Source organism: Aspergillus wentii (genome assembly GCF_001890725.1).
Source record: "Aspergillus wentii DTO 134E9 unplaced genomic scaffold ASPWEscaffold_7, whole genome shotgun sequence".
Lineage (NCBI taxonomy): Eukaryota > Fungi > Ascomycota > Eurotiomycetes > Eurotiales > Aspergillaceae > Aspergillus > Aspergillus wentii.
This window is the reverse complement of record NW_024467838.1, coordinates 1,622,755-1,641,816: the sequence shown is the minus strand read 5'-3', so window position 1 is coordinate 1,641,816 and position 19,062 is coordinate 1,622,755. Positions and strand designations below refer to the sequence as shown.

The 19,062-nt window shown below is 47.0% G+C and overlaps 6 protein-coding genes, 1 non-coding gene and 2 pseudogenes across 9 annotated transcripts; 3 read left to right on the top strand and 6 right to left on the bottom strand.

The window, feature by feature from the left end:
• Positions 1 to 721: 721 nt before the first annotated feature.
• Positions 722 to 1,563, bottom strand: ASPWEDRAFT_657935 (U6 snRNA-associated Sm-like protein LSm1). Its single transcript, XM_040838820.1, has 4 exons — positions 1,308 to 1,563; positions 1,146 to 1,214; positions 961 to 1,076; positions 722 to 904 (listed from the first exon to the last, which is right to left on the bottom strand). Exons 1-4 carry the CDS (start codon positions 1,474 to 1,476, stop codon positions 731 to 733), a joined length of 528 nt encoding a protein of 175 aa, XP_040685992.1. The 5' UTR covers positions 1,477 to 1,563; the 3' UTR covers positions 722 to 730.
• Positions 1,564 to 2,115: 552 nt separating this feature from the next.
• Positions 2,116 to 2,242, bottom strand: ASPWEDRAFT_t170 (annotated as a pseudogene). Its single transcript has one exon. The product of its transcript is annotated as a tRNA-OTHER (tRNA).
• Positions 2,243 to 2,442: 200 nt separating this feature from the next.
• On the bottom strand, positions 2,443 to 2,566 carry ASPWEDRAFT_t169. The gene has a single exon. It is a non-coding gene; the product is annotated as a tRNA-Leu (tRNA).
• A 934-nt stretch (positions 2,567 to 3,500) lies between these two features.
• On the top strand, positions 3,501 to 4,361 carry ASPWEDRAFT_745951 (uncharacterized protein; the record flags this gene model as incomplete). The annotated part of the gene is made up of 2 exons (XM_040839494.1): positions 3,501 to 3,525; positions 3,689 to 4,361. 2 exons carry the CDS (start codon positions 3,501 to 3,503, stop codon positions 4,108 to 4,110), a joined length of 447 nt encoding a protein of 148 aa, XP_040685991.1. The 3' UTR covers positions 4,111 to 4,361.
• A 1,051-nt stretch (positions 4,362 to 5,412) lies between these two features.
• On the top strand, positions 5,413 to 5,539 carry ASPWEDRAFT_t171 (annotated as a pseudogene). Its single transcript has one exon. The product of its transcript is annotated as a tRNA-OTHER (tRNA).
• A 605-nt stretch (positions 5,540 to 6,144) lies between these two features.
• Positions 6,145 to 6,831, bottom strand: ASPWEDRAFT_175598 (uncharacterized protein; the record flags this gene model as incomplete). The annotated part of the gene is made up of 1 exon (XM_040831381.1): positions 6,145 to 6,831. The coding sequence occupies one exon, from the start codon at positions 6,829 to 6,831 to the stop codon at positions 6,145 to 6,147; it is 687 nt and encodes a 228-aa protein (XP_040685990.1).
• Positions 6,832 to 8,252: 1,421 nt separating this feature from the next.
• ASPWEDRAFT_53955 (uncharacterized protein) lies at positions 8,253 to 9,533 on the bottom strand (the record flags this gene model as incomplete). The annotated part of the gene is made up of 1 exon (XM_040837981.1): positions 8,253 to 9,533. One exon carries the CDS (start codon positions 9,531 to 9,533, stop codon positions 8,253 to 8,255), a length of 1,281 nt encoding a protein of 426 aa, XP_040685989.1.
• Positions 9,534 to 11,470: 1,937 nt separating this feature from the next.
• ASPWEDRAFT_657459 (uncharacterized protein) lies at positions 11,471 to 11,961 on the bottom strand. The gene is made up of 2 exons (XM_040838817.1): positions 11,795 to 11,961; positions 11,471 to 11,711 (listed from the first exon to the last, which is right to left on the bottom strand). The coding sequence occupies exons 1-2, from the start codon at positions 11,827 to 11,829 to the stop codon at positions 11,516 to 11,518; spliced, it is 231 nt and encodes a 76-aa protein (XP_040685988.1). The 5' UTR covers positions 11,830 to 11,961; the 3' UTR covers positions 11,471 to 11,515.
• Positions 11,962 to 17,933: 5,972 nt separating this feature from the next.
• Positions 17,934 to 18,726, top strand: ASPWEDRAFT_31226 (uncharacterized protein; the record flags this gene model as incomplete). Its single annotated transcript, XM_040833523.1, has 2 exons — positions 17,934 to 18,158; positions 18,241 to 18,726. The coding sequence occupies 2 exons, from the start codon at positions 17,934 to 17,936 to the stop codon at positions 18,724 to 18,726; spliced, it is 711 nt and encodes a 236-aa protein (XP_040685987.1).
• Positions 18,727 to 19,062: the final 336 nt, after the last annotated feature.

Sequence of the window (19,062 nt, the reverse complement as noted above, 5' to 3'; positions counted from 1 at the left end):
CAGTTGAGAAGTCTTCCAGAAATTGTTTGGTGAGGAGAGAGGAGATAGAGAGTGAAGAAGTGTGGATGCGGAGATTTTTTTTTTTTTTTACTTTTGGTGGTCCGAACGATTTTTTGGATAACAACAATTCTTGGCGGGCCTATCGATAACAGATCTAGGTTCGCTTGATCTAGTATTATTATTTTTGGTTTGTTCGTATTCAAAGTGTTAAGAAATTTATTTATTGGATCATGTCAAGTCTTCAGGATGGTATAAATATAGGGTCTTTCAACCGTGACATCTTCGAGCAGAAACCAAGAACAAACAAATAATGCCAGTAAAACTCCACGGCCCTCCGAAAACTTCTTGATATAGACATCAGAATCGTCAAAAGGCTTTTTCTTCCTGCTCCAAATCCGTGGACCAAATCCCATTCACAGATCCTACAAGTAGGACTCCCGGGTCATCATCCATCTGTCGTGTTCACTCCAGTAGTGAAACCACTCGGAGACATCTAATACCTTCACAGCTGTTCAGCTATGATTGTCCGTCTCTTGTCTTCTCATGAAATCGTCGTACTGTCGAAGAGCAGCATCTGGCTCTTGCGATCTTCTGAAGGGTATTCCATAGTCTCGACCGACCTAACAATAACCTGGAGAACCTTCTTGCAAACAAAATTAAAATATTTCGCTTCTCACATCCCAGATGATGCGGGTAAGCGATACCGTAAATAGCAATTCCGAGTCAATGGTTAGAATAGGATCTCTCCGCTGTGTTCGGCCTCGAATCCAAGTCCCTGCAACTTGTTGTTGCGTTTCTTATCATTGGCTTTCCGGGCGTCCTCTTCTTTCTTCTTCAATTCAAAGACTTCTTGGGGCGAAGCTTTTTGGACAGTCGTGGGGACATCATCTTCCCTGTCCAGATCCTAGAAAAACGAGTGTATCAGCATACATCACCGAATATAGAGGGAGATACCCGTACAATTTCTCCGAGAAGCAAAACGTTTTCACCGCGAACAATGAAGATACCCCGAGGGATGTCGGCATAAAGATTTCCAACGTAGACTTTTTCGATGGTATCCTGAAGAACAAGGTTGGCTGCAGTTGAAAAGCGTTAGACCCATCATACATCGGCTCCTCCATGACGACGCGCAATATCATCCATACCGAATTGATCCCAACTTCTTAACACGCCGACCAATTTCCTCCCATCCCGAAGAACCAGAACGAGTTTCTCTAAAATATCAGCGTTAGCATGCCGTGAAGAGATGATATCACTCCTCCTTTATACGTTGCTCCAGCGAGCCCCCCGGTTTCCAGACAACTTACTATCTGTCAAATCCAGCAACTGAGCCGCGGTGGTGAACATTTGGGGCGGTAATTGCGGGGGACCCTGCACTACCATCGGCGCAGAGGGGCCCAGCACATTCTGCGCAGGGAACTGTTGCTGCGCATTCCCTTGTGGGGCGGGGTTATCGTTGATCGAGAGTCGTTCCATCTTGTAAGGTGTTAACGGTGTGCGATAGGATCGGAGAGGCGGGGAGAGGAGCGGGAGGTTGCGGCGGGAAGGGGAGGAATAGTTTTTCGTGTGGGGATTCAGACGAGAGATGGCGACAATGACGTTGTCATTCTGAGGTGAACAAATTTGAGGATCTTAGGAAGCAATTGACAATCAGGTTTGCTGATTGCAAGATGGAGGATGATGCTGGGGTAGAACGTGTGGTGGGATCAGAGTGAGGGAGGATGCTTTATTGCTATGTTTGTTCTGTTTGTCTTCATATGTAGTCAAGAACTGCCTTCTGAAGTTCTGTAGCATCGAGTGCTCCATAAGGATTGTAAAGTAGTTATAGAGGATACTGATAATATATTGAATATTTAAAATGAGTATTCCCTGTTTGAGTTAATTGCATTAATTGGTAATTAGTACAGCACTACACCTATTGAGTACCTTAACTCTTTTAGGTACTACCTTAGGTATCTATTGACATTTCGATCCATGTCCAAGCGTACTCACATACTGGAATAGATAATGATAAACAGGGAAGAAAATAAATTTTAAAAAATAAAAATAAAAATAACTAAAGCCAACTCAGAGAAGCTAACAAAATAATTAAAAAGATTTCCAGAAGGAAAAAAATGAGCCCAACCCGATTTGAACGGATAACCTCCCGATCTGGAGTCGCTGTTATACTGTTAGTTAAATGTTGCTAAGCAAGCCGGTTCGAAGTAGAACTTACGATGCGCTGCCGTTGCGCCATAGGCCCAAATAGTTGATAATGTGGCTGTACTTTTGTCTCATAATGGAAAGGATTATATGAAAGATGAATTCAAGGCAACTTCAGAAAATGAAATAAATAAAATCAAGAATGAATAATCAAGGAATGAATGAATGAATGAATGCTAGCTGGACTTTTGCTTCAAATAAGAAAGTCAAAAAGATAAAGATAAAAAAAGATAATTAAGATGAGCCTAACCCGATTTGAACGGATAACCTATCGATCTGGAGTCGCTGTTACTGTTAGTTGAATGCTATTTGAGAGCTGTTCTTAAGTAGAACTTACAACGCGCTACCGTTGCGCCATAGGCCCAACTGTTGGCCTGCATTTTCCAGAATTTCGCTAGAAGGCTCAGCACGAAGGAGATAGTCGATTATGTATATTAGTGGCGGCCCGACCACCCACCCTAAAATAAGCCCTATCCTGTTTGGTACATCCAGCGCCTTCGAAGACAATAGTGCATCTTTTTACGGTAGAAACAAGAACTAGAATGGTTATTGAGTAAGTATGAAGAGGCGATATCTTGGACAGAACTTATCGTTGACTGGGCACCTACAAGGTTAGGACTGGTACCAAGCCCAGAACTCAGTCTCCATGGTGACATTAATCAGATCAATATTTCCCCCTAACAGAGCAAACCCATACAGCCTCTGGATAGCATCAGTACTAGTTAGAAAATACATACTCAATGGCTAGAAGGAAAATCACCATCCACTCTGGTATTCTGCAGAGCTCACCTATCCTTGATCACTTGTGGCCCAATGTACTAATTCTCTCGGACACTCGCAGTAGGTGATGATACCACCCAAAATAGGGCCTCGATAGCGTTCATGGAGCCTCCAATAGCCTCAGAGCCGTGCGTACGAGCCGCGTCGAAGACAATTTTCAGAAGATTCATTAGGCCTATCGCATATCAAGGGCGTGGAAGGTCTTCGGAAAGCTGTTTCAAAGACAATAATGGGGCGTCTTGCGGAAGGAGGCGTGGATATTAAAGCAGTCATGCCGCAGACTCTAAACCACTGCCTCCCAGATATCCCAAAGAGCAAGATTTGGGAGCTTCTATAACATAGACCACTGCAAACCCCGGATTGCGTGCTGGTATATATCCTAGGGCTGCAATTCGAAAAAGAGACGAATCTCGCCAGTCCGAGCGAGCAACGGGCAATTTGTTATGTTCGATCCTTTTCAATGACCGTGAACCAACTCAGGGATGTTATCTCGCAGTTTCATGACACTGGGATCCAATATGCAAAAACGAGACTGTGGCTACAGTGTGTGGAAGGCATGCGGCCTGAGGAGGTCATCTACATCAGATATGTTGGAAGAACAACACGAGGGGCTTTGAAACGCCACAGCGAGGATCTTTGACTCAAAGATCGGACTTTCTCGCAAAATTTCTCTCAGGCTTGGAAAGAACGTGCCCAACTTCCATAGACTCGGCGGCACTCTATTTGTTCCGACACGATGAAGCCCAAAGCTTCCCGGGCGTTCACCAGTTTGATGAAATCAAAGAACAGGCCGCTATTTCTCTATTAGGCCTTCCCTCCCTTCCCAACCAAGCTCGAACTGGTGCCGCGAACTGGTGCTTCGCCCCAGATGAATCCCATCGTGATAGATTCCAGGGCATACGGACTCATGCGATATCATGCCTAGATCCAGTACGCTTTCATCCCATTCCCCAACGGAAAACAATCTCAACCTGGGCAGATGACATTCAACGCTACGCCAGGGAGAATCGACGTCCCGTTTCCGTTTTCAGGAACAGATGTCATGATTTCCCTGGCTCGTTAAAAGACATGGTCATGGAACAAGCGACACCTGCGGCGTTTGATGGAGAAATACGTACTTTCTTTTGACTATCGGCGCTGGAATTAGTCGGGTATCGAGAAAGACAGGCATTTTACACAGGTCCCAGTGACTCCGCAAAGTTAATCAAGTCATTCCTCAGCAGGCTTTGGACCTGGGAGAGCCCGCTTTTCTCTACCAAGGACTGCCTTGATCAGCTGATTTCTACAGGGGTCTTTCCATTTGTAGATCTGTGCCCTTGGTACAAAGCAGAAGATGATGATCTCCTAGCAGCAGCAGGCTTCCTGAAGCAGTATACAGTGTCAGTTCGACCCCTGATACTTCTAACATTTACTGCAAAACCTTGAAATTCTAGTTACTAACTCAGATCGTAGCACAAAGATGGCATTGATCTACGTGATGAAACTGGCAATCCATGCTTGGTAGACGAGGGGATTCTTGGGTCTGATAGTAAAATTACTTTCCTCATTACACGTCTTTCCAGATGCCAGGAGACAGCAGAGATTTGTGACCAGCTTGTCAGCCTATGGGAGCTGGAGACAGGTCTAGACTGGAAAACAAACGACGGCCATGCTATCTCTTGGAGATCAGGAAGGCCCCGAAGCAGAGGGTCAAAATTGCTTCCCTCCAAGCTTTTTTCGCTGGCGATAGCCTTGAGCTTATTCGATCAAACTGGGTAGAAGATAAACTAAAGGTCTACAGAGTACAGCCAAAGCCAGCAGATGAAACTGGCTGCTATGGATATGTCTGAAGGAGAACAAATGGCGGCACTTTATTCATTGGAAACCCTGCGCAGTTGCCGACGCGGACAGATATCTGGGTTCATTTCAGGGTGTGGGTTGAAAAAAAGAAAAGTCTGGATAATTCCCAGTTTGTAAGCTAACTAAAAGCTATATACCTTCTTAACGCAGTTCAGATATCGCAATCACCCCAATCATGCTAAAGTCCAAGCATGGGCACAAGACCTATCCAACTCACGCAAGACCCCACAACTAATCAGGAATCTCGAGTTTCTCTGTAGGATTACACAGGAGAAAAAAAAAAAAAATCCAAGCGAGGGATTATGAACGGATAAAGAAGGAGAGGAAAGACGTAAGAATCACAGGTACTGAGGTCCAGATCTCCCATTTATGGTAGCCATCCACGGAATCTATAAAAATGGATGAATTCATTTCCTTTTCCTTCAAAGCATCAGTTGCAAGCCTTCATGACTAATCCATTCAGAATTTGTTATTCATGTACAATACAGAGGTCTACAAAAAGCATTGGGTCCGTAACTAGTTAGAAGGTTGAATGCACTTTAGTTGATGATTTGTCCATAATTTATGTTAGTTTAGGATTAATCATCCTTTGGGCCTATGGCGCAACGGCAGCGCATCGTAAGTTCTACTTTGAACCAGCTTGTTTAGCAACATTTAACTAACAGTATAACAGCGACTCCAGATCGGGAGGTTATCCGTTCAAATCGGGTTGGGCTCAATTTTTTTCCATTCTCTTTTTTGCTCACGCGGCTTAGGAATGGTTTTATCGTGCGGCCGAATTGGCTCCGGTTATGGTGGAGTATTTGAACTGGCCAGTAGGATGGTCGTCTTTTGTCTGTTCTTCCATGGGGTAGATAGACGGAGGTAGCAGGGTAAGGGATGGTAATTATAAGAGAAAAGGACGGGAGATAAAATCAAAAAGGTCGTTCTTACAAAGCGCTAAGCAGGTCGACAGTGGGAAATAAGCGAAGACTGTGCAGGTGGCAGAAGCATTCACTCATTCACTTGGCCAGGGAGTGCCACAAGCTATGCGCCTCGTAGTCAGTCTGTCAGTCTGTCTATAGTACGCTATTAGTAAAGGATAAAAGATAGTTATATTTAGCAAAGATAGTCGATGTCATACTTGATACTTTGCTTTCGGGCTTGCATGGTATTGTCGTCTATATCTAGACATCCAGCAGAACAATCGATCTCCATAAACTCTCATTCAACACATCAGTCATTATACAAATTGATAAATACAAAGAAATCTATATCCAACTTTTATCCCCAGCAACACACACAGACAAACAGAACAGACACGCTCACAGATAAAGGAAGAAACTACAAAACCCCAATCCCCCTCCTCTGTCCCCTCCTCCTCTCCTCCCTGCGCCGACTATACGGCGCACAAAACGGTTCATCCGACGAACCCACCCTCGCCCTCACCGTGTCCTGCGACCGATGATACCCCGGACTGCCCCTGGCCGGCGACAACTGCAGCACCTTGAACTGGTCCTCGCTGATGATGCGCATCTGGAACAGGTAGCGCATGAGTTCGAAATCGGGCCGGCTTCCCGCCAACGTTTGGCCGTGTTGGTAATGCGCCACGTCGAGGTGGTCGAGCATTGCGTCCCAGGCTGTGCGGGCGGATGAGTTAGAAGAAGTGGTAAACGGCTTGGGGCAGAGGGGGCAGCGGGCGGTTTTGGGCGGGGCGTGGGTGCGAAAGTGGCTGAGGACGTGCGTCTTCCAGTGCTCTGCGTTGGTGAAGGTTTTGTGGCAGTTGAGGAGGTGGAAGAGGCAGGGGTAATCGTTTTGGTGATGGAGTTGGAGTTGGGCGAGTTGGCGTTGTTGGTGGTGAAGGTGGTGGGTGGAGGAGGAGGGGACGATGAGGAGACCGGTGCCGTCATCCTCGAGCATGTTCTGGGCTGCAAGGCCAAGTTCGGACGCGATTCTCGTATCCACTGACGATGTAGATGATGAGGAAGGAGAGTCGCTAGAAAGCGATGGCACGGCCATGATAGAAGCCATGGTTGGGCGTCTTCCTCTCATTCTCATGGTTGTCGTGGATGGAGGGGATGCGATCCTGTTCTATTGCTTTAGCGGGGTTGTTGTCCATAATAACTATATCATACGGAATCCACCGAGGATAAAATGCAAATGAAGTAATCCAATTACCTTAATATTCTAAATCAAGCTAATAAAGCGATATATGTAATATGTAATAATCAAAAATGTCTGCTTTGGGAGGGGTTCTTAGCCATGCATACAGGCATTACGAGTACAATATGTATGCAACTTACACACTCGACACTCGCATTAGACCCTCCTCAAGATGAAATGAATGGTTGATCAGCATCCATCATATCAGCCTCGGTTCACGTTAACAGATCAGATCATTTAACAGAAAGAAAGAGAAAGAAAGGGAAAAAAGATCGAAGAAAATAAGTGTGCCGGGAAAAAGTTCCTAGTCAGGATAAACAAAAGGCAATAGATAACATCACTGGAGCCACGTTTGGTGCGATGGAGAAAATGAAAAAAGGAAGGAAAAAGGAAGAGCGAAAAAAAAGAGGGGAGGGAATTTGAGGGACATTTCGAACAATGATTTATGCAGGATTAACCCACACCAGAGAAGATCAGAGGATTAAATCTCTCAATTAACCCTCATTTTCACAAACGCTAGCAGCAGCATGTAATCCTTTTGATTTCTTGCATCATGCATCTTTTTCCAAGGTGTGTCTATCTTTGGTCCTTATCTCGACTCAGCTCCCATCGTTTACGAGGTCATGCCATGCGATGCGGGGTTGCATACGATATCGTATCTCAGGTGTCTCGAGTCTAGGGCTTACGCGAGATAAAACCAGTTCAATAATTAAATTCGATTCAAGTGGTATTGGTAACAAGTCTAATGGTATAAACAGGCCAAGAATGAAGTACCAGGCAGATCCAACCCATCAGTCTATAAGCACAGCACAACACAATTTGTACCTAATAAGCTGCTTTTCTCTTTCCTGCAATGCCTTCTATCCTGGCCCGAAGAATGGTAATGGAAAAAAGGAAACATGAGTGAGATTATCGGTCATGACCTTGGAGAGGAGAACACAATGAACAAATGCTGAAGAGCGGGTTCAAATTTAAATGGGTAGAAGAGAAGTGGAAGTGATGAAAAATACAAAAGACACAAGATATCCCATCCATCTATACGGTAGTGACGCCTTGCAAAAGAAATGAATAAAATAAATAAAAAAACACCAACCATCCGATACCAATGATGCCCTTTAACAACACTGTAAATGCACAGGAAAAAAGTCTATTCGTTTCGTGGCGCGCATAAAGTTGAAAATTGTAAGATTTTCTTTTTTTTTGGGCTTTCCTCTTTTTCTTTCTTGCTTTTGTTTTTTGTAAACAACCATTTGTACACATGGAATGTCTCAAGTGTGTCGACGGTTCAATTAGAATCGCTCGGCCAAATCACCGCCGGCGATGGAATTATTGGTCGACGATGAGACAGAGGTGAACCCGCTGGCGGGATTCAACATGTCCTGGACTGCCACTTTGGGAATCTGAGGCACAGGGAGTTTCCGCTGTGTGCCGTCCGGCCTCGACATGATGTCGGTGATGCTAGGACCAACGTGACCCTGGCCAGGGCTGTAGTAGCTGGGCCCTTCCGGTTGCGGCTCCATTGGGGCCAAGGCGGGGGTGTGGTGAAGCGACAGATGGCGAATCGACGGCAGATGTAATTCGCTTGTGCCAAGGGGCCTCAAGCGCGGAGAGTGTGCAGGAGTAGCCAGGGGTGTGTGGTCGGGAGTAGGAGAGAGGGAGTCGTGGGAGAAAGTAGGAGAAGAGGGAGCGGTAGAGTTAGGAGAGTTGGGCCTTGAACGCTTAACTCGGTGCTGCGAGTAGGCGTCTTCCTCGTCGTGCGAATGCGAACGACTCATGTTTTGCGAGATGGCATATGCGGAGAGCGATGGGAGACCTCTGCTGCCATGGTGACGCGAATTGAAAACATGGTGACCGCGTGGAGTGCCGTTGAAGTTGAAGTGCTCGTCGCGCTCTACCTGAGAGGCGGCGGTGGCAAGAAGGTTGATATCCATCCCCGACGAAGCCCGGTCATTATTGCGCGCGTACGGTCCCAGATTCGAACGCATGTGGCTGGCATAGTTGGAGAAGGAGTGAGGAGGAGAGACATCGGGGGAGCCGACCTGCGAGACAGGGGCAGATCGGGTGATGGGTTTGCTGGGAGGGGGCATCATGGAGCTCGTGTTGTTGACCATCGCGTTTTCTTGACCAGCGGCAGCGGCCGCAGCAGCAGCCAGGTGCTGAGCCTTGTTACTCCGTCTCGAGTTGGGGTTGTTGTGAATTCTCGAGTGACGGGTGAGTTCATCAGAGCGACTGAAGCGCTTGGTGCATCCCGGGAACTGGCAAGCATGTGGCTTTTCACCGGTATGGGTACGGATATGTCTAGTCTGGTGCTCCAGACGGTGGAAGGCGCGGTCACAGAGAGGGCACTTGTAAGGTCGCGGAAGATCCTGTCGCACCTCTTCGGTCGCGGGGCGAGCACCCTTCATCAGGGGCGGCAGTAAGCTCACGGAGGAGGCCATGGTAGAGTCTGATTGCTGGCCCGTGGGGGTGGAGGGGGCCGAGTTGTTAAGAGCAACCGGGGAGTCTTGTTCAGCGGAGTTCTGAGGGTTCAGCAGATTGGAAAAATCCACTGAAGAAGCCGGTGGTGGCATGTGAAGCTCGAGGGAGGGTGCTTTTTTAAGATGGAAGATCCGAAGGGAGGAACCGAGGTGGTCGCAGGAGCAGGGGTGAGAGCTAAACCGGAGCGTCGATCAACACCGGAAGACCGTCAACCCCAGAGCTTAACCTTGGCAAGGAGAGACAGGATGAAGTCGAAAGGAATACCGCAAGGAGCAAACGAAGCCTTGCGATGGAGTGGTAGAAAGCAACGACCAAGCTGTCCCAGGGGTAGGGATATGGAATGGCGATGGATCTTGTGAAAGAGAAAGCCCGGAGATCTACCCGGATTGATAGACAGGTAGTAGTAGTGGTGATAGTAGTGGAAGGGAAGGAGGAATGGAATGAAGTAGTCGAGGCAAGAAATCTCGAAAGAAAAGAATCTGGAGAATGACGATCTGGGGAGAGACAAGAAATAAAAGAGAGTCGGGAGAAAAAGGGAGGAGAGGGAAGAATGGAGGAATGGAGGGGAAGAAGAAGGGAAATAATAGAGGCCGTTCGGGGGGAGGGGAGGAGTTGGCAGTATCGGAATCGGGAGGTGTAAAAAAAAAAAAAAAAAAAGGTGACTGTACGGTAAAGGCGATACAAGAATATTGTATGTGTGGGGAGAAGGAAAAAACGGGGGGGCAAAAAGACAAGACAGCGAAAAAAAAAAAAAAAAGAACGTGCTCAGGATAGTTGACTTGGATCGTCTGGTTGGAGAGTCTTTGGGGGAGAGATTCAGCGGCAGTGGGGGCACCCTGGTTTTTTTTTTATTATTATTTCTTTTCTTTTCTTTTTTTTTTTTTTTACACTCCATACAAAAAAACCTGGTCCTTTGTTGCCTATCTCGGGGTATCTTCCGTCTGGTTCGACCACGCACGGTGTGTAAAAAATTCACTAGACAGAAAAAAAAAAAAAAAGGAATGTGGGGCAGAGACTAAAGTCGATAGGGATTCCGGAGCAGAGAAAATGGAACTGCAGAAAAAGGGGTGGCGGTAAGCAACGCCGGTGCGTGGTGTTAAGCCAAGGGGGAATCGCCGGCTATCGCGGGTGATCTGGAGAATAATCCTCGCTAACCGCTACAGAAGGTAACTAATAGAGGGGATTACGTGATTTATCGTAAGGCGCAGAAGAATTATATTAAGCAGTAAGAATAGACCAGACAAGGCAGACAGAGCCAACAGACATATGATCGAGCTCTAGAACCCCGCATCGACCTTTTCTGGCTATCAGAGTGAACACACGGTCTAATGGATACATTCCTACAACTCAATGTGGCACAGTGATGATGGCATCTTGATGATGCTGATGATGCCGCTGAGGATAATATGATGGAATGAGGCCGTCGGGGCAATAACCGGGGGAAGCCAAAAGGAAATGGACAGAAAGTTTTACAAGACCGCCCAGTCCAGACCAGCTGATCGACCAACGACTGCAGCACACCAACAACAACAGCACTGTGATGATGGATGATTCAAAAAGGCCACCCAAGGATGTCAAATGAGTCCATGATGTTAAAAGTCCAGTCATGGAAGTCATACGATGACACCCATCATCGGACTACTTCGTTTAAAAAAGATGCGGTCTTACAGTTTGGCTGGTCGCGGGCGCAAACGAAAAAGACCCGGGATGACGCCCCAATGCGGGCAGTCAAACTGTGGGGTGGAACAGAACCGCCAGCATTGCATCAGCCTCACTCACGCTGCCTTCTCGAGTGAGTCAAGACAGACAGCGCCTTAATTACTCGATTCAGCCAGGCTGAGGTCCGTAAATGATCATTCGTCCCAGTTGGGAAATCTTCGACTTACGACTACCCCCTCCCCCCTTGGGTGACGAAACCACTGCTTCCGCTGCGGTGATAGGCCTAGAGCACAAGGTACCTGGCGCACTCGAATCGCCGGTGTGATCAGACACGACCACTTGTCCTTGCAGTCATCATCAGACACCATCACCCTGCATTGTTTCATCTATCTTTATTACTCCATATATTTGATAATTATATGCCCAGCAAGTGCCTTGTGCCGTGGAAGAAACGGAAAGCAGACTCCGCATTCCATCCCCAGATCCACAGTAAAAAAAAAGACACGACATGTGCAAATCCCCAGAGTGATGACTCTACCACATCGCTTCTCCAAAAAGGCGAATTGTGGAGTTTCCCCGACCCATTGATAAGTTGAATTGCTAGGGAGTATCTTCGGATATTAATTTACGTCTTCATAATCTGCCCAGAAGAGAAAGAACTGGCGCGCCACCGGGGATAAAGAAAGATACGGACTTGGTAACGCCATCCGCCAGCCGGCAACGCCACATCTGACTCTCATTTTCTGCCCCATATTTCAATAGGTAATGATTATGTGATTGTATTTGAATAGTTCCAGTTTATTGACAATATGGCATCATCAGCGTGATGGGAGTACAGGGAATAAATATATCGTATAATGCAAGGGCGGGATTGCGACACTCAGCATTTAGCAATGGATAAACGGAGATCCAGGGCATTGGCGAATCTGCATGAAGCCGTCTCAGCCGTTCTAGTGGTCGATCAGAGGGTCTGTACGCTGTAATACAGTCAGCCATAAAATAATAGATACCTACCTAGATATACCTAGGTAGCTAGGTAGTCTTCTAAAAAGAAAGATCATAAGATGAGCAAGACTGCGTAATCAGATGTTATCCCCGCAAGTTCCCACCACTGGCTACGGATTGCCTTGGAGATATGATATCGTGTTGGCCCTGCCGCTTGTGATAGGATAGACTCGGCACTCCGGCGATCAGCGGATTCGCATCGTGACCCTTTCTTGGATAGGTCAGGACAGGTCAAGGTCAAGGTCCTCATGATGATACCGTGGATGAGCCATCTAATAAAAATCCCCCCAAAAAAGGGTGGGCACTTCCCAGCTAATGAGATTCTCGAGATAAGGATATGGGCAAAAGTTCCGAATATATTGCACATTTGCACATGCATCTGATATGATGATGGAGGGCCAATTTTCCCCGTGGGCTATCCCCATGGAGAGATAGCAATGCACACTCACCGGGCAGATGATGCCGGTCGATTGCCGAGATGCGGTGTTTCGTACTTTTGCGTATTTTACCTGGTACGGCCCTGTACGTGTATTTTATTTGGTAATTCCACCGGCGTCCCCCGAAGACTGGAGATAGTTACATAAAACAGCGAGTTGGCACGCAGGTACCGAGGGCTATATTTGTCGCCCTTTTTTGGCTTGACTGAGTCACTGAGAGCGATATTTAATACACTCATTTATTACCCGCATTCTACCGACCTGTCCGTTGTTTGATCTACCACTTGGCTGTTGCACGGATCTGGCGGCATCGTGGACTACTGTATCGTATTGGTGATCGCACAAATGTCAAGACTTGAGGGCATTCCGACTACTGTGCAAAATATATGCGGTCATGAGTGATTTTCTTCAGACTATTGATGATGATCAGAGTTCAGACTTCAGGCTTCACACAGACTCTTCCCCTCTCTTCCTTGATTCATTCTGCAGGCGAAGTCACAACTATTGTCTGGACAGGGAGATCTTCCCCGCTGTGATCGATGGGCAGACAGAAGATCTACACCAGACAGACAGGGTTGGCAAAGTCCAACTCCATCAAAGAATGGAAGAATTTTCACCACCCCGCTTTTTTTTCCTTCTTTTCTGTCTGCAAGCTGTGCTGATCAAGGTTTGCTATTATTCATTCTATTATTATTCTATTTGGAGAAGAGATAATGAGCAATTGACTCTATTATCAAATCCTATCTGGTTAGCTCAGCCTCTGATGTAACACGATGTTGTGCAGGGTCATCCATGACAAGCCATGACTAAGTGGCTGGCTTGTCTTTCCCCACACCACGAGCGTGGGATATACTAAACAGTGGATGATAAATCTGATAAATCTCTTCATTGCCCACTTGCGAGCTTGCGAGAGTGTTTCCCTCGGAGAAAGCTGGATGGAGGCTGGAGATGATCACCGTTCCCAAACTTGGGACGCAGAATGGGGTACGTAGTCTATATCTATGATCTTCATTCCTGCCACCCCTCCGGCCAACTGTGTCGTCTTGTTACCCCACACAGCATGGAACACTTCAATCACACCATCTCATGATCCAAAAAAGATGATCTACAATGACAGAAAACGTATGTTTGGATCATTATTTGGTCTGGCTGGGAAGCGCTGTACCGTCTTGGGATAATGCTACTCAGTACAAATCTACAGACGAATGCTGTACACACCTACATTACATATATGTATAGGCGCACATGACTCCGGGGCAGTGTTCCCGGGGGATCACCGTCGCCTTTTCTTTTTCTTTGCTTTTCTTTTGCTTTCTTGATCTGAGATCGTCATCGTTCGCTGTATACTTCCGACATCGCTGGATTCATTTATCTGGTATATCAACCTCCGGTTTCGCATATTGGAGTCCTATCGACCGCCAGACCTCGGCGGAATAGACCAACAGATATTTATTGTTGTGTGGGGTATTATACGTGAGATTGGATACTATCACCGTTACGCATGAGTCCAGATTTCCCTCCCCCAGACAAGAGAACCTAGATGTGTCTGGATGAACCTACCCTACCACCCACCATAACCCGTACATTAGGAGATAACAAGTCTTGATGTCAACACACACCCCGCATATCAGATATCATCATCACCCGATAGGGCCAAGAGAAACCCCAAAACAAGTCAGACAAGTCACACAACAGGCATCAAGATAAAAAAACAAAAAAGTAAGGTCCAGCCCCGGGAAACAATTATTATGACGAATGTTTAAGTCAGTCTGGTGTCAAATTACGTACATATCAGTCAATGACGTTGGAGATGTCCGGACGGTTTGCATCTGATGACATGCTACACTACACTACTCCTTACTCTTATTATGTGATATCGTTTCTAATAGTAGGCAGAAGGCACGCTGCAATATGATAAATTCCATCCTGTAATCGGTATCGGCATCGGCATCTGATATTATCGTCACATTGCTGATTCTTGGCACAACTCCATTGTATGCGGGGACCGGAATCCGGGGAAGTTTCGCAAAGGTAAATTGAGGCCTATTACCTTATGGATAAGGTAATATTGGAGTAGCATGTAGCATCCAAAAGCATGGATGATAAGAATTTGAATTACCGTCCCCAGCCATACTACCATAGTGATCAACAACTCCGTACAAGAAAAGCGCGGGGAAAAAACCACCTGATATTATTCCCCAGTGTAACCGGACAAAAGTCGGGGATTCAAACTGACACAACAAGCCCGTCCGTAAAGACACGCACTCCGGAGTCTCCACAGCCCGCCAAGCCCCAAAGCCAGACGATCCGGCTGTGCTCCACAGCTTCTGGAAATCGCCACATCAGACCAATCAGAGAGGCAGCAGCATATCACACTGATATCACAGCCGCCGCCCCAGGTTAATGCGGGGCCGCGTTTCTGGAGGTCGGGCGCGATTATCTCAAGGATTCACCGGCTGACAAGCGTGTGATTGGTGGAAACTGGGCCTGGGGAGGGGTGGTTTATCAGCAACGGAAAATTCTGATAGATATACTATGAAAATATTAGATGAAGGGTTATTAGATAGGCGTGCTTGAATTAATTCGATATTTCCAGCCAGCATCCAGCACGTAGTCGTAAGTCAGGGGCAAATTGAGATCCGTCGGAACTGGCTCCGGTGAGAAATCCCTCCACTCCACTTTCTCTGAATCTGGATTTTTACACGGAAAGATATTATTACTCTTATTATTCTCATATTATTATATTATTATGGAGTCGTATTTCTCTCAGTTTCTGCAGCTGTCAGTCAACCCGTCTCGAATCCCTGTATACGACATATCCCTCATATGGAGTACATAATAAATTCCTACTACCACCTTCTTATACCAGGGTCTTGGCACTGCCCCCCGCCAGAACATGATGACACGTCGCCCGAAAACAGGGGAGGTTTCATCGCCCCATGGTGATTCTTGAAACTACTACTGTATCTGGTCTTGTCTATTCGCTTCCAGAACCACAGGCCCCTTCCCCCCCTGACTGAGGATTCATGTATGGACTAGGATTATGCACTGAAGAATGTACGATGAAGCATTGGTGTTTGTTTTTCCGGTATGTGGAGAGTGGCATGATAACGATGGACCTGGGGGAGAAAATATGGAGAGAGCCAAGAGATCGGCTTGTAAGATGTGAGAAATGTAAGATAGTGATGCTCAAGAACTAAGATATCTGCCGTTTCCTTAGTATCTCTCTCCTAGGATTAGCATTATTTAACTCATACTTCCTCATCCTCTGATACTGACCACCCAATCCATCACGTGCCCCTGCATCATCGACCTTCCTGAATTGTTCCCCTGGCCCTGGGTTAGGTTGGTCTTAGTCTTCAATGCCCTTGTCCTTGACCCCATCCATCCCACTATTGATGCACATGCTGTAGATCCCAAGATAAGAGAGCCAAAAAAACTTGTCAATCACCTCACTTTCCTGCATAAGAATAAAACACCCTACAGAGTACACGCACACTCACACACAAACCTTCAATTCAATAATTCCTTTCTCGTGGGGCAGGCCCAAAAACAAAAATATTTTTTTCACGGAGAATGCCCGCTGATGGCGTCATACCCCAAGATGATATGCTTTGCATACGGAGTGACTTAGTCTATGTATCTATCCTATAGAGTGTATCAGTGTATGTATCGGTGTATGGACTATGGACAGCACGGGAGTCGAAACACGATTCTGAGTGGCGCCCTGGTGTGACTGGATCGACTAGAGGGGAGAATCTCCCGTGCTGGCCTTGACAATTCATTTGTTGTTCCTGTTGGGGATTGCCACTTCATCAGGCACAAGTCTGGGGACAGCGAATCAAGCAGAGAAAGACAGAGAAAAAAGTTCCAGACCAGGAACAACCGGGGATTGTCGCTGGCAGGTTTGGAATCGGATGATTTCGGGAGAATACCGGCGTTTTTCTGTATTGCTTACCGTACGGGCAATACCAGCGGACTGCGGAGAAAATCTCTTAATTTCTTACCTAAAACTGGCTGACAACTACAAAAGGGGTTCTTCGGTGAAGCCTCTCTTTTTGGGGAAGCCAGTTTTTTTTTTTGGTGGTGAGGACCAGAAAAGCAGGACAAAATCCCTCGGCATCCCCGTCCCGGTTTTCTGTGTCCCGATGCTGTCCCGATCCCGTGTGGTCTGAGAGTCTGAGACCTGTGATAGTGGGGAAAGAGGCGAAGGGGGTGGCTCACGTACGGGGAGTCTCCGGGTTTTGTGCCTGGATTTGAAGATGGAGAGACTTCCTACTTGGGCAGTTTCTACTATTGCTTGGTGTACTCTTCTTTTCAGTGCCGATTTTCCGCGACGCCTATGCCTACATAGTGTTCTGTAGTGCGATCTCGTATTAATTACTACAGACTGACAGCATGAGCATCAGGAGATACGGAATATTCGAATCGAATGACTGCAGAGCTCCAATGCTGCACCGGGTTTCCTCAACGACTCGAGGAGGTCAATGCACTGGATAAGCTAGAGGACAGCAGTTGGCTCGATATGAACCCAAGATCGTTCAAGGCGACATCGAGGCTAAGCTAGTAACATCAGGTATAACCTCAGATGGCCTGGTATCACGAGTTTATATACCCCATTAGGTAACCCTTTTACCATCACGGTCACACCCCACGAACATACATAAATACCAGATCGGTTGCCCCATCAGCCCTGCTGTGATTTCCGATTTCTTCTCGCCTTGACTTTCTTCTTGGAGATGAAATGGACTAGCGGTGAGCGTGTTCCTGTCCAGAGGACACACCGTATTCCGGAGTCATGGAAGAAGCGAAGAAAGTCTTATCCGAGGTGATCTCGCACTCTCTTTTGGGAGAAGATTTCTTGCGTTTTCTAGACTGCTACTAGAGCGATCTGCCAGTATCATATTTTGATGTCTTGACAGTTTGACTTGGAGAGCAACGAATAGATCAAGTCACGTTAGACAACCACATCAGACAGTCTTATTCGGGTTATTATTTCAACCCGTTCAATATGAAATCTTTCATCGAATCATCTATCTTTTATTCATATATCCATATAACATCTCAATCCACTCTATCCATCTGATCTATCTGACAGCTGACATGCAATCCCGATTAGGGCCAGTAGCCCTCCTCCACTAAGCCTAATCCGGACATAATGTCGCGCCTCGATATTCTGCCGCGTCTCGCCGCCCGCAGACGGCGGAAGCCTTTATTCTTTTTGTCGTCCATTATCGTTTGATTGCCCGTGGAGACGATCCAGCATGCTCTATAAACCCGATTCTATATACAGTCTTGTCTTGGTTCACTCGTCTGTTCGTTGAACGGCTTCCTCCTCTCTTCCCATTCTTCTCTCTCCCCATTGTCTTTCAGAACTTTTCTTCCTCGGTCATGGCTCCCCCGCGCCAGCGGACGACCGCTGTCGTGGACGACTCTCGTTCCGAGGCTTCCAGCGGGACCAGAGAAAAGACGACAACAGGCAAGGGTCGCAAGGCGGCTAATGGCTCGTTGGCTGGGAATTCAGCCTCAAATCGTGAGAACAAGGCTGCGGCCAATGCGACCAGTGTGACCAGTGCCCCCGCTGGTCAGGGTGAACCATCTGAAGATTTACCCAAGGTATGTTCTCGATATGCGGGCAACCCAGCTTAATCCGATCGTTCTTTATCACATCAGATCACTGATTTATCTATGACTTTAGATTGCCTGGTCCGACATGCCTAATGATCTCCTCCATTCATACCGACACGCCTACCGATTGCCCGCCCCGAGCGCCTTTTCTACCGAATACTCCCACCTCCTCCTATCCAAGGGAATCGGTCTACGATCGCCTACATCTATCGCTGCGCAGCGTGCCCAACTATCTCAACAGAATCAAGAAACGAACGGCTCTCGTCCCTTGTCCGCCGCGAAAAAAACTTCGGCCAGCACGAATGGCGTCAGCGGCAAAGGCTTATCCGGCGGCCCCCATAACCATCATCGAAAAGCCGCTGGCAGGTCAGCGGAGAAGAACTCCTTGAATCACATCCATGGCCAGGGACGCGTGGGCAAGAATCAACTTGCCATGGCTGTCCGCAGACATTTCAATGATGCCATTATCCCTGAGCAGGAGGCTATCGCTCGGTTTCTATACAAGGTTCGCGAAGAAGGAAGAGGACGACAATTCCGATTGAGGTTTCAACCTTAGCCTCGGCCTCTCTCTTTTTCTTTCTATATATTGATCTATATATCCTCGGGCTTTTCGGTTTTCGGTCTAGAGATATCCGACAGTCTTTCTTTTCGGATCAACTCTCCGCCTTCCCCGGGGGGGGGGGGGGGGGGGTTTCAATTGGCGTTTTTTTTTTCAGGTTTAGTGACTGGCTCCCTTTTCCCCGACAAACTCATCAACCCCTTTGTCATGATACCCATTGGCGTTTTTTGTTTTCTTTTCTTGCTTAATATAGACCGCTCTCGGGCTCCTTTTTGCTCATATCGATTTTACTCTCCTTTTTTTAATTTTATGCGCTGTACATTGATTGCGGGA

Excerpts from the sequence above, each read along its gene's own strand:
- ASPWEDRAFT_657459 (XM_040838817.1), bottom strand. The coding sequence starts at position 11,829 with ATGTGGCGTTGCCGGCTGGCGGATGGCGTTACCAA. Across the intron at positions 11,712-11,794 it reads CTGGCGGATGGCGTTACCAA|ATACTCCCTAGCAATTCAAC; the intron begins GTCCGTATCTTT and ends TAATATCCGAAG.
- ASPWEDRAFT_657935 (XM_040838820.1), bottom strand. The coding sequence starts at position 1,476 with ATGGAACGACTCTCGATCAACGATAACCCCGCCCCACAAGGGAATGCG. Across the intron at positions 1,077-1,145 it reads AAGAAGTTGGGATCAATTCG|CCAACCTTGTTCTTCAGGAT; the intron begins GTATGGATGATA and ends TTTCAACTGCAG. Across the intron at positions 905-960 it reads TTTTGCTTCTCGGAGAAATT|GATCTGGACAGGGAAGATGA; the intron begins GTACGGGTATCT and ends TCGTTTTTCTAG.